Source organism: Eptatretus burgeri, chromosome 9 (genome assembly GCF_056783735.1).
Source record: "Eptatretus burgeri isolate ZD-2024b chromosome 9, Ebu_testis_v1, whole genome shotgun sequence".
NCBI lineage: Eukaryota > Metazoa > Chordata > Myxini > Myxiniformes > Myxinidae > Eptatretus > Eptatretus burgeri.
The window spans coordinates 60,845,444-60,865,472 of record NC_140969.1 but is presented as its reverse complement, the minus strand read 5'-3'; the positions used below and the strand labels follow the sequence as shown (position 1 = coordinate 60,865,472).

The 20,029-nt window shown below is 46.5% G+C and overlaps 1 protein-coding gene across 1 annotated transcript in view; it reads right to left on the bottom strand.

The window, feature by feature from the left end:
- Positions 1–595: 595 nt before the first annotated feature.
- LOC147020188 (cAMP-dependent protein kinase type II-alpha regulatory subunit-like) overlaps positions 596–20,029 on the bottom strand; it is a 138,710-nt gene continuing 119,276 nt past the window's right edge. The window contains exons 10-11 of the mRNA XM_085895317.1: positions 8,963–9,098; positions 596–2,370 (exon numbers count right to left, since the gene is read on the bottom strand). Of these exons, the coding sequence (XP_085751443.1) occupies positions 2,237–2,370; positions 8,963–9,098 (270 nt within the window). The 3' untranslated portion in view covers positions 596–2,236. The remainder of the gene's footprint in view (positions 2,371–8,962; positions 9,099–20,029) is intronic.

Sequence of the window (20,029 nt, the reverse complement as noted above, 5' to 3'; positions counted from 1 at the left end):
ACCTTGACCTTGGGACGAAAATGAAAAAAAATTGAGCTCTGTGGGGCTGATGCAGGTGCCATTGGGCTAACCAAATACTGAAACCCCTGTCAGATTCGACAAACCCCCTCAGAGAAGATGCAAATTGAAATTGGCTACCCCCTAAAAACATGTTTTTTGGGCACGGCTCCGCCCATAATGGGCGCACCACGCCCATTCTCAGGAAAACACAACTAGATCATGATATAAACCTCCCACCAAAATTTTATCAGGATCAGATCAAAACCCACGGAGCGATGCTCAGGACAGACACACACACACACACACACACACACACACACACACACACACACACACACACACACACACACACACACACACACACACACACACACACACACACACACACACACACACACACACACACACAAATAACGAATATAGTGGTCACTTATTTTTTTTGTGAAAATATTTTTCGTGAACCAATAACAATGAATACGAGTATATTCTCAATGGATATGACACGTGCAAGGAGGTCTGCATCACTCAGCAATGCCAATAACTTCTGCAGATGGTTTTCAAAATAATGGCTGAAAAGTATGATGCACAGACACAATTCCAATTTTTTTTTTTTTTAATCAATACCGTAAGACAAACTCATAAGCAACGTGGGTTTTATTATCATCTTCGCTACCAATATTGACAATTAACCTAACACAGCAACTCCAATCTCATTATACTGAATAAGTTGCAGTTGAACTGAAACTATGGCTTTATGAATAACAAGTGTGCTCCAGTGTAACATTTAAAATGCAAACGTTGGCAATAAGTGTTTGTAAAATAATGACATGTTGCTCTGAATAAATGCACAGTTGTGCAACCCCATAGCAAATTCGACATTTGGACAGGCATAAACCCCTGCCCACCCCCTCTACCCCCCCCCAAATTTTTCTTTTTCTTTGCATGCGAGTGGACTGCCAATACTTTATGCCATACGGGATTAATTTTGGCTGAAATACTGAACTGAATTCTGAAACTATATATTTGAGTGCGCATTAATAACAAAATAAATAAGGCAGGTTTATCATCGTATGCACACATTTTGGAAGATATCAGAGAGTGCAAAATTATTTGTTAACACTCAGCATGTGGGTAAATTTATACATGCTGCACCTTGTTTACACCATAGAAAACGAGATCTAAAAGTGAAAATCATTCAAAACAACCTACTAAAACTGTCACGCACAAAAAAAAAAACCATTCCATAAACGCGTCCGTAAAGTACGGGAATTTTCAGGTTCAATTAGTTCTGTTCACACGGTTCATTTGAGAATACTAAGGAACAATTCAAAGCCAGCAAAAAAAATAAAAATAATAATAATAATAATTACACAAATGTGAACTGGCGAGGGAAAATGTGCAAGCAGTGACAGAAGCTTTGAGCTGTTTAGATAATGACGATGGAAAATTGCGCATCTTAAAGTATCAGCCTCCTTTATAGACCTTCTAGATCTTAAGTATATGGGGGTAGAAAAGGGAACTTGGGAGTGGGTGGGTGTTGAAATAAAAATGGCAAGAAAAAGGAAAGGACGTCAGAAACAGAATAGAGGGGATGGAAGGGTAATATATTGGGAAAGAAAGGAAGGGGTGAAAAACTCTGCCATTTTTGGATCCATATATGTAGATGACCGTGTTTGGCCAACTATTTTCGAAGTACTGCACTGATGTAATAAACAACAACCTCAACCCCATCAAAGTTGACCAGGATATATCCAAATGTCACCCAAACACTCAGGATTCTTGTGAAATATCATAACAATTCATTCAAGAATGAAATGAGCTTTTTTGAATAAAAAAAAAACAAAAGCCAAAATTAATTGTACTCTGAGTGCAGAAATGATCGATTTATGCAATTTTAAGCAATAATGTTAAATAATTTATGAAAAATATGACAAAATGTGCCTTGTCAAATTTAACACATTTTCGGCAAACACTCAGTTTTATCCACCTTTTAAATTATAACTTTTTAAATTATAACAATTCCACCATAACTGACAAACCCCCAAAACAAGAACAAAGTAATGTTTACCTACATCGACTTAAAGTTGCTCGAGAACAGCCAAATGAGACTTCATTAAACACAAAGGTTTAAGACAGACAGGTGAAGAAACAAATATACTCAATTCAATCATAATTTTTTTTTGACTTCATCAATGGACAGAAAACCCTCCAGCAATCCCAGCATTCTGTACTTGGCTCAAGGGCTGGGCTCACTGAGATCCACACTCGTACCAAACAAATTGACCAGCTGTTCTTCGTAATGAGCAATATTCCTCTTCATGATGTCCATGCAAGGTCCCAGCAGCCTTTCAAATGCCTTTACGTCCATCACTGCAATGAAAGAAAAAAGATGAGACACTTTGTTTTTCAACAATACTGTATACAGTGCCTTCAGAAATATTCACACCCCTTGACTTTTTCACATTTTGTTGTGTTACAGCCTGAATTTAAAATAGATTAAATTGAGATTATTTTTTGTCACTGATCTATACAAAATACCCCATAATGTCAAAGTGGATTTTTTTTTAAATAGAAATTTTTACAAATCAATGAAAAATAAAAAAAATAAAAATGACCGTTTTTACAGCCATTTTTCCCTGCTGTGCAGGGGTTTGGCTTTTTCTTGAGGCAATGTTTTATGGCCGGATGCCCTTCCTGTCGCCAACCCTGGTCGCCTCCTACGACACACAGGGATATGGTACACCTATTCTAACCGGGGCATACACCGGGACCAGTACACTGGCACTCATTTCGCCGACCTCGGAAGGATGACAGGCTGAGTCAACCCCCTGGTGTTAATTCAGCAGCCAACGGGGCTTGAACTCAGGACCCTTGGATCCCAAGCCGCCTTCTAACCACTAAGCCAACATCAGGCTTAAATCAATGAAAAATGAAAAGTTGAAATGTCCGGCATCAATAAGAATTCAACTCCTTTGCTATGACACTCCAAACTGAGCTCAGGTGTATCAAATTTCCTTTAACCATCCTTCAGATGTCTCTACAACTTGATTGGAGTCCACCTGTGGTCAATTCAATTGATTGGACATGATTTAGAAAGAAACACACCTTTCTATACAAGGTCCTTGAGTTGACAGTGCATGTCAGAGCACAAACTCCAACATGAAGGTCAACAAACTCTCCGTCAAACTCCGAGATATAATTCTGAGAAGGCATAGTTCTGGGGAAGGGTATACAACAATTTTTGGAGTGTTTGAAAGTTCCCAAGAGCACAGTGATCTCCATCATTAGGACATAGAAAGAATATGGAAATGCTGTAGACTCTTCCTGGAGCTGGCCATCCAACTAAATTGAGCAACTGGGCAAGAAGGATCTTCAAGAGCATGTGAAAATAATTCTGAATACATTGTACCTCTTTCTTCACAAGTTGTGTTTGGAGGTATATCTGTCCTACATTCAGTGGAATGTGAAGAAGATGAAGATATAAAAACAACTGTGTGCAGTATTGCACAAGACATGATCTTTGCTGTTTCCAAAAAGAGAAAGCTGGCACCCAAACATGTGGGACTTGGACTAGCACTCCACCAAGCAACATGTTCAGCACGTCTGGTTGATAATTTAATTCTGCAGGACACAGTTGGAAAGGATGTAGTACACAGAATGGACACTTCAATCATTGAACAAATCTTGGAGAAATACAGAAGAAATAGCTATGTCTTCATTCTCTACGGAATTTCCCCATATGCTGAAGAGTGTATCATTCTTTGTTCTTATAACATCGATGTGCTTGAGGAAACAATTGGTGGACACAACAAATTTCACTGTACACACACAGTAGTGTGGCAGTGAGAACCCACACCAGATAGGATACCCCAACCTCTCCATGTTGGGTGCAATAAAACATGAAAGCCAAAGCAACTTACAAAGCTCCATGAACTTGAGTAAGCAAAGCCAATTGGACCACGTCCAGCTGAAGTGTTTGATCAACATACGGTCATCGATTCTCAAACCTTCCTTGATAAAACCGATGAGGATAAGGAAATCAGAGATGAAAAATCTGTCGTGGGTCCTTCCTCAGAGGCAATATGTTGACAATGAGAAAGTACTGTCATAGACATCATTCAATGAAGCTGCAAGCACAGTCAACCCTCCTATGACCATGGTAGACATACTTGTGATCCACCAAGCACGTGCTGACATAAATGACAGTCATTTTTTCCCCTTGATAAAGTAACAGTGGTAAAACGATTTTGAGTTACATGCCAACACCATGGCCAGAAGCACACCATCATCTTCTGCGATCAACCTCTGTTCAGCTGTGCGAAAGAACTCATTTGGAATAGTGCTACCTTGTGCAAATATATTAGTCTGATGACGGTGGATCTTCACTTACTGTTCAATTTCATCAAAGCCATTGGTCAACATATAGAAAATTCTAGCCTTGATGATATCTGGATTGAATCAGGGCTCTTTTCTGAAAACAGCACCAGTGCTATGATGCAAGGAAAGGCATACAGAGCTGTAAGGGCTCATGACTAGACCTTATGAAGCGCTTCATAGGATACGATGGAAGAAGTTTTTGGAGTGGTGTGAAAGCAATAATCACCATATCAAATGTGAGAAGATAAATCAAGTTATAACTGCCTTCAAAGATGACCAGAAACCATGTGAAGCAATACAAGCGTTGATGAATGAATTGCAGGATAAAAACATCACTAAGAAATTGGAGGATTTCTCAAAGCAAAGGGTGGATGATCCATGATCCAAATTTCAAACTGTGAAGTACTTACCGATAAGATGGTTGAAACCATGCTCAGTTTCATCTGAGCAAATCTAGATGGCAACTGGAAGCTTCGGCTGGATGCTTTTGGTTATATGCTGCCTTGGCTTATCATCTATGACTACACAAACTATGCAAAATGGGCCATGCATACCTAGTATAAATGAAGAACTTGCAAACAACTGCAGAGGTTGATGCAGAGTTCATGAAGGGGAACGTTGCTGTGAAAATAAGTTATTGACAATTAAACCAGGTGCCCACAATCCAAGCTACTGAGTGGATGAGCAGAATGTGCAAGCCCTCAAAAGGACTCATTCGAATCACCAAAAATGATCCATCTCATGACAAATTCTATGCAACATGGTGTGAAAGAGTTGCAATATCAGGTGATGTGTCCCAGTTGTAAGACTTGAAGAAGACAATGACGGAAGAGCATATTTCGACAAAGAGAAATTATCTCCAATCTAAGCTCCCTAAAGATGAAAAAACCAGTGAATAAATTGCTTTCACAATTTGAACACTTTTTTTTTGTCTACCTTGTCGAGGCTCGAATGAGAGCGAACACACAACACAGTAAGGGGGCCATGAGACAAGAGGGGCAGGAGTGGGAAGGACAAAACATTGGGGAGCAGAGACATTAGGAGATCTGTGGAAGGGAGAGGGATGGGGTGGGGAACATGTAGTATACAAGATGGACATTACAGGGACTTTCAGGAAGGAAAGCAGGGAATTTGAAGGAAGTGGGTTTGGGGTGGATGTTTGATTCACAGCAGCTTCTTTGGCGGGTAGATTAACCATGGATTAACGGGGGTAGAAAAGATCGAGGATTTGGATGGGGGACAATAAGAGGTGGTGGTGAACAGCTGTTTTGAAGGCCTGGAGGGAAGAATGGGATGGAACAGAGTGAGGGAGTTCATTCCAAAGGCGGGGAAAAAGAGGAATGAAAGAGTGAAGGTGAGCAGCGATTCGTGATTTTTGTAGTTTTATCAGAACGGGGTTGTTGGTGGACTTTGAGCGCCCTGCGGAAATATGGCAGGGACAAATCGCAGACAGAGCAGGGTGGGCCGAGACCGGAGAGGAGACGGTAGAAGACAGAAAGACCACCGACCTACCTGCGGTGAGAGAGTGAGAGGCCCAAAGACTCAGCCTCATCGCGGGAGATGCCAATGATCCGAAATGTCTTGGTTTCCACAGCGTGAAGCCAAGAAAGGCGGGAGGCAGGAGCACCAACCCAGAGGGGAGAGCAGGACTCCATCAGGCTGCGGATAAAAGCTTTGTATGTGGTCAGGAGCTAAGGTGGGCTGAGGAAGGACTTTGCACGATGGAGGATTCCCAATCGGCGACTGGCTTTGGAGGCGAGGTTGGAAATGTGGCTTTCCCAGGAAAGATCATGTCAGATAGTGAGGCCCAGAAGCTTGAAAGAAAGGACTTCTTCCAGAGGATTGTTGAGAAAGTGATGGGGAGGGGGGTTCCAAACGTTCCTTTCGGAGAGACAAAGTCAGTGTGTGAGATTTGTCCAGATTGAAAGACATGTTCCACATGTTGGACTAGTTTGTGATTTTACCCAGATCAGCAGTGAGCAGAGAAGCTGCTGCTTGCCGGTCTGAGGGATGACAGATGGTACGGCAGAGGGTGGAGTCATCAGCAAAGAGACAAAGAGGATTTTCCAGAGAGTCAGAAAGATCATTGATGAAAACCAGAAAAAGAACAGGGCCAAGAACGCTGCCTTGAGGAACTCCAGCATAAACACTTCAATGTGTTGCAGGTCAAAGTGCTTCCAGATGATGAAGCCAGTGTTGATGAAGAGGTCTCAGATAATGATCCAATGCCGATTGACAGCATATTGTAAATGTGTCAAAAATGAAACAAAGGTGTATGTATCTCTGCTTGTGGATGCAAAGCTAAAGATTTCTGCAATCCTGCAGGACAAGTGAGTGAAGACAATTAACCGATGGGATGTACATGGACAGTTCGAATAATGATCATACAACTTTAATCTGATATATATGTATGTATATATACATATCCACACATACATACATATATATGTTGAAATAGCCCTGATGTAAACAGTAATAATTTTTTTTCACGAATTTACCTCTAAATTAAAAAAAAAAGTCCAACTTATTGCAAGCCTTAAATGTTGCCAACAGCACAACAAAATGTTCAATGTCATATTTGCATAATGTTCATCATTCCTTTATGATTCTCTAAATTTAATCATTCAAATGGTCTATCCAAGCAACTACAAAGCCTTCATCCACAGCTTTATGGAGTTCTTTTCTCCCTTCAGGGCTGGCTCCCCTGCCTCACATATTGCTCAGCTTGATGCCGTGGAAACAAAGGCATTCAAGATTATTGGAATCTCTCACAATGACGCCGAGTTTCTGATTCTATCACTTCGCCATCAGACAGATTGGTGGTGTCTTTGTCTTCCGCCACCTTCTGTTCTTGCACCCTTGCAATTTCCATGCTTTGTTCCCCCAGGTTTCTGCAGGGCTCACATGGTCCACCATCAACCCCCTTCTGGTGAAACTGCCTAATTTCAGGATCACTGCTCACCTTCACTCATTGTACATCGCTCCTTCACATTTCCATATCCAGGTGATACATAACGTCATTGCCAGGCACCCATGGAAGGGAGTACTCAGTTTTTACTCTTTGTTTTCTTGGTTGTTCGTTTTCTCGGTTGTCCGGGCGATATCTCAGACATCCTTTGAACTCGGAAGCTGAAATTTGGGGACAAAAGTGAAGATGTGCTTTGGCAACAATTTTTATTTTTTGATCAATCAATTAATTGATGAATTACTTAATTATTATCGGTTTATTAATTCCTTATTTATTTTCTTTCTCGGCTGGGCAATATCTCAGACACCTTTTGAGCTGGGAAGCTGATATTTGGACACGGCAGTGAACAAGTGGTTTGGGTTTAAAGGGTATTTTTGATTTATTGATTAATCAATTAAATATTCATTTTTCAATGAATTACTTAATCTTCAAAAAGTTACAGATTCGGATGAAACAGTGGTGGTTTTGGTACGCTATCAGCCAATCAATTAAGAAATTAATTATTTTACGATTACTTTTTTTTTTTTAAATCTTAATTATGCAATTAATCAATCAATTATTGTGCACTGCTCCCTCCCAATTCCGTGTCCATGTGCTGCACGGCGGCATCGCCGGGTGCCCAAGGCACCCTGGCAATGTCATGCACTGGAGGATTTGTTATTTATGTATTTGTCACGGGGCGGTGTCTTTTGAATGTATCTCTACTTGTTTGTTCCTCTTTTTTTTCCTGCCCGTGGAATCAACTTCCACATCCTCTTCAATCTCATCCTTCCCTCCAGCTCTTCAAGACATCTGTTCTCTGCCATCTCAGGTCATCCTCCATCCAAAACCATGATCTTTTCTTCCCTCATTAACCCCACCTAATTCCCTCCTCCTCTGAATTTTGCAGTTTTCCCTCCTGAGAGTTTCTTTCTGTATCCATCTTGTCCACCCCATGCATCTTCTCCTGCCCCCAATTCTTCCCTTCACCCATTTTTTGTCCAAGTCTCCCTCTATTTTGACCTTCAACTCTGCTGTTGGTGTTTCCCCCTCCCTCTACTGTTCCTTTTGCATGTGTTTCTACTGTTCCTTGTGCATCCTGTTATTTCCTGATCCAATCTCTGTACTAGCTCTTCCATGAGCCTAGACTGAATACAAAAAATAAATTGTCTATTCTTATGTGGTTTAACATGTACATTTATATTGTTTGTACATATGAATAATTGTTCTAATCATAATGTTTCTTACCATTCTTACCATGCACAGGAAAGTAACTTTGAAAATGAATACACTTAATTTTTAGATTGAAAATGATTGATCTCGAATAAAACGATGATTTGTCTTGGAAACTGTTTCCTCCTCAACCCCATCTCCCTCCCAATTCTTCCCCTCACCCATTCTTCCTACAAGTATCTCTGCTGTGTCCCTCTAGCCTGATTTTCATGCATCTCCCTACTTTACATTTTGTTCCTTCTGTTCCGCTTTGTTTTGTGTTCCAGCTCTTTCACGAGCCTCGACTTTATATACAAAACAGCAATATCAGTGAACATAGCTGCCCCATTTACTGGCAAACTTGAAAATATGAATATTAATCCCATACCAAAAAAAATCTTTACAAAGGTAAAAGCAAACAATTACCTGCACATTTCACTTCACCAACAGCATAGGCTGAGGCAGCACGAGGTTTATTGGTGACCAATGCCAGCTCTCCAAAGTATTGCCCACGCCCACAGCGTGTGATCTCCACCTCACCTCCCTCCATCTCGACCATCGACTGCCAACAAAAGGATGATCAATGAACTTTTGAAAGTAACATTTTTAGATCTCTTCTTTATTTTATTTTATTTTCAATAAGATATACTGTGTTAGTGAGAAAGATTTAAAGTCATCTTTTGAATGGCTTACCTGTGACATGAACATCATAAATGGAGCTATGAACAGATTCATTCATTTCAAACTGACACAATAAAAAAATTAAATATGACAAAAGAAAAGTTATAGCTATAGCTGTCAACTCACAGCAACCAAAATCAATGAGATTACCCAACAATTTTAACAACAGTATTTTTGACTTTTGCTTCAAATGCACAGCATTATAATTGGACAGCAGGAGAATTTGAGGAAGCGATTGCATGCCAGACCATAAAGGTGAATTTACAAGAGTTTAGCACAAACAGAATTTTTATGTGCACTGCTCTGAAAATCTTAAATATATTAAAGAAAATGATGATCAATTCAGGCAAAAAATTTCATAAACTGCTGCACAAATAAAGTACGGTGCATAAAAAAGTGAAAAAGTATTGTCATGTGGAAAAGGGGGGAGGGGGATCCATAGCTGGACTGTGGTAAGCATAGTCTGATCCGTGTTATTCAAGTAGGTTAGATTGTCATGTAACAAGGATCTGTTAAGAGTAAGTTGTTTGTCATATGTGATGCTGAGGAGGCAGCATATGTAATTTATAAACAAGGTAGAGATTAATTAAGTCTGCGTAAAAAGCTCTTGTACGAGGGGCTAGGCAAGGACTTCCCATCGCAGAGGCACACGTGTCAAAGGCCGATTACGATCTCTCTGGCCAGTGTGTGCCAGCCATGGTGGCACAGTGGACTGTAAAGCCCAGAAGAATTATGTACTTTATAATATTATTGGGGCCACCCCCCGTGGGCAGGACTGGAGAGAAAGACTTCGCCCAATAGGAAGAAGATAACTCAGTTCTGACCGGTGAGTCCAGTAGAGAGAACGGTTTGCAAGAGAGGCTCGTGCACGAGAGTCCACTTGGACAGCACCAAGAGAGGCGCATGTGCAAAGGAGGAGGATGGAGGACAGCACCAAAGAGGCGCATGTGCAAAGGAGGACAGCACCAAAGGAGGATGGAGACCTTGCTTGCAAGAAAATCCTCGTGTGAAAGGAGGAAAAAGGTGACCACATAGCCTCATAGAAGGCCTGGCCTACCCATCACTGCCCCTGAATCATTACTGCCTCTCGCCTCCCTCCTGGTCTCTAAGCAGACACCATCAAGTCTTGCGTTCACCCTGCACATAGTAGAGAAAAGGGAAGCCCCGCCTGCAATAATGTTGTTTGTGAAAGTGTGAACTGTTGGCGCCTAGTGGGTAGTACTTGAGCTTTTATTTCTCCATTGTATACAAGTTTGCACATCCCATTCTCCTTTTTGTGTCTTTTTGACTCGCTTGGTTTGTTCCATTTATTTATAGTGTCTTGTCGACCCTCTTCCCTGTGCTTTGCTTTCTAAAAAATAAATCCTTCAAAAGGTAAGAAAGCACGTTTCAGCCATCTGCTTTTCATGTGGGTTTGCCGTTGTTTCGACTCATTTGGACGATGTTGGGGAACTTTGAAAGTGAAGTAGAATTGAACGCAGTGCCTCAAAAGACCGCTTGGACCAGCAGAACAATCATATAATAACTTGAGAAGTGTCCGTTCGTACTGTGTATGCGTTGATACGTGGGTGTACGCTTGTTTTATTTTTTCCCTACTTCTAAGCATGAGCAAGAGGAGGAGGAGATAAAAATAAATAAGATAGGCTAAAAGGTGAAAACCAGAGAGAGGGAAAGGATTGAAAAGTTGTAAGAGACGAGCTGAGTGAATGAAAAGTACTCGTTCATCCCATGAAAGGGGGGGGGGGGCAGCATTCTGATCCTATCAATGAAGCTTTGCTATTTGAACTTGCGATTGTACATGGTGTTTAAGTAGCGTCGTTTTAAGCGTCAAACAACAAGCGTGGAGAGCTCTGTGCTGTTGATTCGTACATGGAGCAAGTATTTGCGGAAGCAGAGAATAATATCGTTCACTTTTCCTCTCCTATCCTCTCCTCTCCTCTCCCCTATCCTCCTTTTCCTCTTTTCTTTCATTTTTTTTAAATCTCAGTTTTTTCTTTTTTAATTATTTGTTTTTATTTTATTTGTGTCACTTGTAAAAGATGCTTTCATTTATTTCACGAATGTTCTTTCACTTCGTGATTGTTTCCCCATTATTTTCACTCCTCGCCCAGTCCCTTTTAACCCCTGAACCCTGACCCTCACTTTCAAAATCAATCAATCATTCTCACCCACCCACACCTCTGGCTCAATCCCACCCTTGTCAACCCTCACGCCTTTCCCACTGTGGACACCAACCACAACTTTTGCAATACAAACAGAGACTTGATGACACCACTTCTGACACCTGCAACCTCTGTCAAGCATTAAGCCCCCCCCCCCCGCCCCACAACACACAATAAACACACATTATTGAAGACTGCACAGATATGGCTCCATGAAAGGCACAACATCTTAGATGTGAAGGATCTCTGGGTTGCTCCCAGGAGATCGATCCATCTCTGTGCCACAGGCCTGTTCAAGCAGAACTGACCAACAACAACAGAGTATTTCTATATTTATAAGAGGGACTTGATTGTGGCTCATCCTTGATCTCGGTGCAATGACTACTTGGTGTGCATCTTTTGGCTCAGTTCTTTGCAATTTCTCAATGAAAACTCATAAATGTTATGACTAACTCACTCACTCACTGATATTATTAATTGATTTTTGAATTGCTACGGTTTCGGTATTTTATGGATGCTTCTTCTTATTCTTCTACTACGTACTTTCCATTTGACACAATCATTGTTTTTTTTTTATCAAATAGAAACGTCATTGAAAGAGAAATGTCTTTTTTCAGACATGGCTTAGATCATCACATATTGAGTCAGGATAATAATAAATCGGCAACATTTCTTGCCCAGTCAGTATTTCGTAGGACAGTGCACAGGAAATCATTCCAGTAAATTACTGGTACCAAACAAATAATTATTCTCATGTGCTCATGTACTTCCTGATTCGCATATGTGCTCAATGTAAATATGAACGTAATCTGTTAAGAGTTATATAATTTACGGCAGATGGCAGTTGTACGAAGGATGCATTTTAAAATGATGCAAGTATTAAAAGAGCAAGGGTACCAATACAAGAAGATGGGGTATAATGCTTGCTGCATGTGGACACATCACATCATCTAGCATTCCAGCCCTTGTAGTATATGTGTAAGAGGTTTATCGAAACTGTTACGGCTGTGGAAATTCGCAGAGCACCAGATAGGTCCTTAGATCAGTTATGACGATAATGTTTGTGTTCAGATAGATTTCCCCACCGATGTCTAAGGGAATTTATTCGTGTAAGCGGGCTGTGAATCTGAGTTAGCCGTTTTTCTTTTGCTATCGTTATTTTGGACCAACCGCTTCACAACAAACACCTCCACCACCAACATCGCTCTCATCAACCGCTTCACAACAATCACCTCCACCACCAACATCGCTCTCATCAACCGCTTCACAACAACCACCTCCACCGCCAACATCGCTCTCATCAACCGCTTCACAACAACCACCTCCACCACCAACACCTTCTCCACAACCGCCTTCATCGTAACCACCTTCACCACAACCACAACCGCATTTCCACCTCGGCACACGGTTGCGAGAAGCCTGGCATTCATCGGGGGAGAACGGACGACGCCCCCCCCCTCCCCCCAACGACGGACCCTGTGAGTGGATTCTCAACATGTGCGGAAAGGATGAAAGCTATGGAAAATACTGTTGTGGTTACCAAATTCGCAAACCACCATTCAGGTCCCTTAGGTGAGGTATCTCGGTAAGTACATGTGTAGTTAGGCCCGAACCCGTTGTCTAGTGGGAATACATGTCATTTATGCGTGCTGCGACTCTTCAGGATAGCCGTTTTTCTTTTACTATCTTTATTTTGGACCAACCGCCATGATTACCACCACAACCACATCAACCACCAACCACCAACCACAACGCCGCTTCACCACAACCGCCACGACCTTCACGTCACACCTCGCAACCGTAGCATCGCCACCGTTCTTGCCCCGCTGTGGGTACCGGTGTTGGACTCGTGCAGGGCGCGCGTCGAACAGCGGGGACAAAATCACGGATTTTGTGCTTCAAAAACGGATCAAAAACGACACACGCCCACTTTTTGCCGTCCAATCGGTGAGCGAGGGGCGATTTGGCCCCGCCTCCAGGACGATCGATATATGCAAATTTGTGGATCAAAAAGCCTTCACGCCCACTTTTTCTCGGGCCAATGGGGAGCGAGGTGAAAGGTCAAAGGGAGGGGGTCAAAGGCGAAGCTACGGGGGGATAAAAGGACCGTGTTCGTCAGTCAAAAGAGGAGAGTCCAAAGAAGAGTCGGAGGGTGGAGAGTCGGAGAGTCCAGAGGCGGAGAGTAGGAGAGTCGGAAGCAGAGGGTCAAGACTTCGCGGGCGGTGGAGCTGCTCGTCGTGTGCGTTGGAGTCGGAACGGAGGGGACGAGCTGTGGAAAGGCGGCGACACCAGACGAGGGGGTGCTCGCGTCGTGCAGGAAGCTGCACCCGAGGGAGGCCGACAGCGCGACCTGGCCGAGGTGGAGACGCTCGTCGCACATAATAAAGATCCTCTATACCCCGAGCATCAGCAACCCCCTCCTGTTTCCCCCCGTGCTGAGATAGTGCGACCAAGGGGGCCCCTTTCCCACCCCCTGCCAGACACTGTCCGCGAGGTCCGCGGAGTTGGGGCGCCATCGCCGCTCCGCGTCTCATCACCAGACGGGTAGGCGCGACCCGGTCTCGGCCTCAGGCCCGCCTCATCCTTGAGGGTATTCTTTCCTTGGTTTTGGGTATGTGTTGTCGGCGCCGTCTGTGAAGTAGAATTGTATAAGTGTTGCCGTGTGCTCGGTAGTCGGTATTAGCTCTGCATTGTCTTCGCTTTTACATTTGCTTTTTGTGTAAATGGAATTGTGTTTTTCTTTTTTTGTGTGCTTTTGGTGGAATTGAATGTGTGCTTCCCGTGTGCCGCGAATAAATGTGCTTTGTGTTGAACTGTTTCCCGCTTCGCTTCGTCATTTCTCCCATTGAATCCTCATCTTGCTTCACTTAAAGGGTTGGTAGTGGGCTGAATACGCCCGATAATTAATCGAACCGTCGAGGTCGACGATAACACCGCTCGGTTATTCTGATAGTACGGAACGGGTCGCGTAAGTGGCCCGTGTCCGAAGTCGACCTGCGGCGAGGTGCGATCGCCCGGTCTACCCTCCGCGTGGGTACTTAGGTAGGTCGAATTTGGCGAGCAACCCTATCCCACGCGGGGGCTGATTGGCTCTATCGCGGTGAGACCGAAAGGTCCACCCGTGACTGGTTCCCGGCGTTAGTCCGAGAGGGTCACGACTGGATTGTCCGTCCGGTGGGCGACGTGCCGCGATTCGAGTTACGTGGCCGTCAGCACGCCGGCGGGCGCGAAATCCGCAACACTGGTGTCAGGTCGTGCGATACAAATTCATCGCCCTCCTCGCGGCACTGGTATCGGAGAACAGGAAAACGGGCTCTCCTGTCTCCGGCTAAATTCACGGGAATCGGTCCAGGGGTGAGAGAAGCGACCCCCGATTCCCTCCAAATTACGAGCGAGCAAATTAACCCTTCACGAGAAGCAAGATGGCGTCTCAAGGCGAGCGGGAGCCGGGGGTATTAGAAATGGATGTAGAATGTGTAGGGTCCATGGTCCAGGATGGAATCCCCGAGCAGGAAATGTTGATTGTGCAGGAACACGGACTCGCCCAACTGAACCCAGAGCCTGAAATGGGTGCGGCAGCGGCCGCAGTGTATGACACCTCCCCTCCCCCTCTCCACCAAAACCTCCCGATTCTTGCCGAATCGGCTCACCCAAGCGCACCCGACATGGCCCAGCTATTCGCCATGCTGGCGGCAATGAACAAGCAAATGAATGAAGTGAAAACGACGATGGATGCGAATACACAACAAATAAACGAAAAGATGGATACAAATACAAACGAAATGAAAGGCATGAACGAAAAGATGGATACAAATACAAATGAAATGAAAAACGAAATGAACAAGCAAATAAACGGAATGGAAGCAAACATGAAGGAGGAAATGAAAAAGTTCCGGGGTGAGACGCAGAACATGGGCCGATGCCTGCAGGCGGGCATGAAGGCCGTGACAAAGGAAATAATAGTTGAGACAAGGGAGGTAAAGGGTGAAGAGTTGGCAGAGACACGGGAGATAGAAAAAATAGAGGAAAGACTACACGAGGAAGACGGGGTAAGTGACGCACACACACACACAGAGGTAGTGGAGGACAATGGGGGTGAGCTGGCGGACTGGGTAGAGACCCAGTGCGAGCACCTGGATGGCCTCCTCCAGGAACGAGGGGGAGGGAGTATGCCCCCTTGAGGCGAGTCACGACCAGGTGAGTTCGGTCGTGCTTTGCGAGGTTGAGAGGAGGAGTGCTGTGGACAGGTGCACGGAGAGCTTGGGGGGTGTAGAGGCCCCGGAGACCCTTGTGGGGACACAAATCCCCAGTGTGGTTGTCCCTGTGTGTGTGGTGCAAGGTGTGAGTGCGGCACCGTGTGTGGAAGCGACCCCGTATGTAAGTGGTGTGGTGGCGATGGTGCCAGAGTGCGTGCTTCCCAGCACGCCGGGTGTGGATGGGGCACCGTGTGTGAGTGAGGCCGTGTGTGTGAGTGAAACGGCCAGTATGAGTGAGGCACCACGTGTGAGTGGTGTGGTGGCGATGGTGCCGGAGTACGTGCTTCCCAGCACGCCGTGTGTGGATGAGGCACGGAGTGTGAGTGAGGCACCGCGGGTTAGTGCCCCCGCGTGTGTGGGTGAGGCACCGTGTGTGGAAGAGACCGCGTGTGTGAGTGTCGCCGTGTGTATGAGTGAGGTACCGCGGGTGAGTGCCCCCGCGTGTGTGGATGAGGCACGGAGTGCGAGTGAGGCACCGCGGGTGAGTGCCCCCGCACGCGTGAGTGAACGGCCGTGTGCAAGGTCGCTGTGTGCCAGGGAGACCGTGTGTGTGACAGAGCGGTATGTGAGGGAGATGTCGGTTGGCATGCGGGAGCACGCAGCCGCATCTCCCGGTGTGAATGTGATGGAGTGGACTGTGTGCGTCGTAACACGCAGGTATGCGTGTGTGGAATGGAGACTGAGACGGCGACAGAGGAGAGAAAGCCGAGTAGCGGCTGTAGCTATTTTGGGGACCGTGCCGGGTTCACCCAGCAGTGAGCACGCGGTTCGTGCTGTGCAACGCACGAGACCGCCACGTGCTCGCTTGCGAGAGTGAAGTCCCGGTCCGGAAACGCACGCGGTGGATTTGCCGATCCCGCGGACGGACAAAGTTTAGGCAGGTAAACGGATTTGGACCGGACGGGTTCTCCACGCGATCGTGTGTGTTAAGCTCCAACGGGCAAAGCACATGTGTTCGCGTGGGGAACCCCTCGAGACGTGGGGCTTGTGTTTTTTTTTTATGCGCACGGTGACGCCATGGCTGCACGGGGGGTTGGAATCCGGCAGAAGGGGAATTCCTGCCGGATGGTACCGTCCAAGGAGGGACGAAGAACACGTGCAGCTGCATGACGTCACGGGCAGGTGCAAAGTGCGCGAGTTGCCGCGCTGGTGATGCGCATGAAAAAAAAAAATAAAAAAGCAAGCCTCACTTTCGGGTGCACAGGATTCCTGGGCAAGGGGTGGAAGACCCCCTTACCCTGGGCACAGGATGGAAACTAGTTAGGGGGAAGGGTTAGCTTAGTTAGACCGACTCCATGGGGCAGGGGTAAGTCCTCATGGAGTCCGTGGAATGGATTAGTTAGAGGGATTGTAGCCAGATTTAGGTTGGGAAATAAAATGATTGATTTAGAGACCGTGACAGACTTGTGAGTGTGTAGAGGGGACGTAGTTTAGCTACGTAGGTTAAAAGGAACGTGCTTTAGTTTAAGGGACGACGTGGGAGCACGAGTTAGTTAGGGGATGTAGTTAGGAGGATGGCAGAGTTCAGCGGTGTGTGTGTTGAAGAGTTGGTGAGTTGTGAGGTGAGTACATGTGCTTGGTGAGTGAGTGAGGTCAGCGGGTCTGTGTGTGTGTGGAGCGAATGGGGAATGCATGGTGCGATGAGTGATTGGGGGGAGGAGTGACTCCCGCCCAAGGGACCCCGGGGTCAGAGTAAAGTGAGTTAGCTGGGTTAGTTAAATTAACAAATATGGAAGTCGTTTTGTTGTTGGTGGGGATGTAGGCTCGAAACCCATTTGGAGGGGTGCAGGAGCCCTGTTGACGGGCTTGGGAGCGTGGCTGCGAAAGGTGAGTATCGCTGAGTGGGTACCCCGGGCACCAGGCTAGTCGGCCGCGGTAGGCCATGGGCCCATGGGGGGCCGGGATAGCGTAGTGAGCACGGGTGCGCCTGCTTGGTGCGGGGGCCCGGGGCGCCATTAGCCGCGTGGGCAGTGTTGTGGGCACGGGTGACCCTCGGAAAGGGGCCCGGGAGGCCGGCCTGCCACGTGTGCGTTTCAGGGGAGGTGCCATGGGGGGCACTCCCCGGTGTTAGGGAGCTGGTAGGCTCGGAAGCAGTGTAGTGCCCGGGGGTGCCATAGCGGGAGATTCGGCAGAGGGTCGTGCCTGCCAAAAGGGAGCCACGTGTCCCAGCCATGAGACCGTGTGAGGGCACGGAGAGAAAACTGGGGGGGCAAGGCCCGAAATTGTGAGGACACCAACACAGGCGACGGGAATCTGGGTTGTTAGAACCAATAGTTTAAGCGAGAGGCGCTTGTTGAAAGCCCCGGGGTAGTTTAGCAGTTAAATGGTTAGGGTAGATTAGGAGATGTACCCCTCCGCACCATCCATCCCCTCGCTGTCGTTGTGGGCCGCTGGACCCACTTGGTGTTAAGATCGCCGAACTCTGGGGAGGCCATTCTGAGGCTTCGTTGGGCCTCGACACAGGACGTTAGCTCTCCCTTGTTCCCCGCCGGGAAGGGAACGTAGGGGTTGGGAGTAGGCTAGGTGACAGGATAGGTTAGCCGAACAAGGACGATAAAGGGGGTTAGGGGACGATTTATAGTGGGGAAGTAAAAATAAAAACAACAAAAAAATAAGTGGGGGCTAAATTGGTTTTTCACAAATTAAGGGAGTGGGTATGTACAGTGACAGGCAAAGGCGATAGGTTGGGAGGGAGACAGGTAGGTAGGTCCGAGCCCGCCTTCCAAGTGGCCAGCACCACCGCACTCCCTCCACCAACCTCCACTGAACGGCAAAGGCTGGCCAGCTTCATCTGCTGGCTGTGTTACTTCAAGGCCTGTGCCGGCCCACTTGATCGGCAGCTGTTGTGTTGCTGCAAGGCCTGTGCCGGCCGGATCATCTGCAGCTGTGGTACTTCAAGGCCTGTGCCGGCCAGTTCATCTGCCGGCTGTGTTTGCCTGCAGCGGCCTTATTCTGCGGGCTGAGTTTGCCTGCTCACCTTTGCCATGCCATGCCCACTGCCCATGTTCACCAGCCCCGTTCAATTTTGCTTTGCCCCCCCCTGTTCATTTCCATGTGCGCCAGGATCAAGGCAACCGTTTGCAAGCTGCGAGAACTGCCCTGTTGGCAGCTACAACACGGGCCTGCAGTGGCGGCCCGTGCACCGTGTTTGCGTCCATCCATTCATGCATCCATTCGTTGTGCTCATTGCGTGTGCCGCTTGAGCTGGCACGGAGACTGCGTTTGTGCAGCCCATGCACCGTTGTGGTTCACTGCGTTCAGTTCAAAAGGGAAGGCCTTGGACTGCGTGTGAGCAGCCAGCCACGTTCCCTGTCACCTGCATTGTTTGAGCCAGAGACTGCATGCGGGCAGCCTGGCTCCCTGTTAACTGCTTTTCTTTTGCAGAGTTCAGTGATCCTGGGCCATGGTTTAGTGTAAAATTTGTAAGTTAAGGTTAAGATGTACTGTAAATATGAGTGCGCCCCCGGCATGTTTGTCTTAGCGCCGGCAATTTTATTTAAGTCGTCCGTGTGAGTGAGTTTGTTTAGATAGTTACGCAGCCCTCAGGTTATTTATTTTGGGGACACGAATACCATGAATGTCGCACTCAGGGATCCGTAGGTAAAATGGACTAGGGGAAAACTACACATGATGGCACACGAAAATATGACGACTCGGGACGAGTCTGTAAAAAGGGGAGGGGGTAGTGTTGTGGTTACCAAATTCGCAAACCACCATTCAGGTCCCTTAGGTGAGGTATCTCGGTAAGTACATGTGTAGTTAGGCCCGAACCCGTTGTCTAGTGGGAATACATGTCATTTATGCGTGCTGCGACTCTTCAGGATAGCCGTTTTTCTTTTACTATCTTTATTTTGGACCAACCGCCATGATTACCACCACAACCACAACATCAACCACCAACCACAACGCCGCTTCACCACAACCGCCACGACCTTCACGTCACACCTCGCAACCGTAGCATCGCCACCGTTCTTTCCCCGCTGTGGGTACCGGTGTTGGACTCGTGCAGGGCGCGCGTCGAACAGCGGGTACAAAATCACGGATTTTGTGCTTCAAAAACGGATCAAAAACGACACACGCCCACTTTTTGCCGTCCAGTCGGTGAGCGAGGGGCGATTTGGCCCCGCCTCCAGGACGATCGATATATGCAAATTTGTGGATCAAAAAGCCTTCACGCCCACTTTTTCTCGGGCCAATGGGGAGCGAGGTGAAAGGTCAAAGGGAGGGGGTCAAAGGCGAAGCTACGGGGGGATAAAAGGACCGTGTTCGTCAGTCAAAAGAGGAGAGTCCAAAGAAGAGTCGGAGGGTGGAGAGTCGGAGAGTCCAGAGGCGGAGAGTAGGAGAGTCGGAAGCAGAGGGTCAAGACTTCGCGGGCGGTGGAGCTGCTCGTCGTG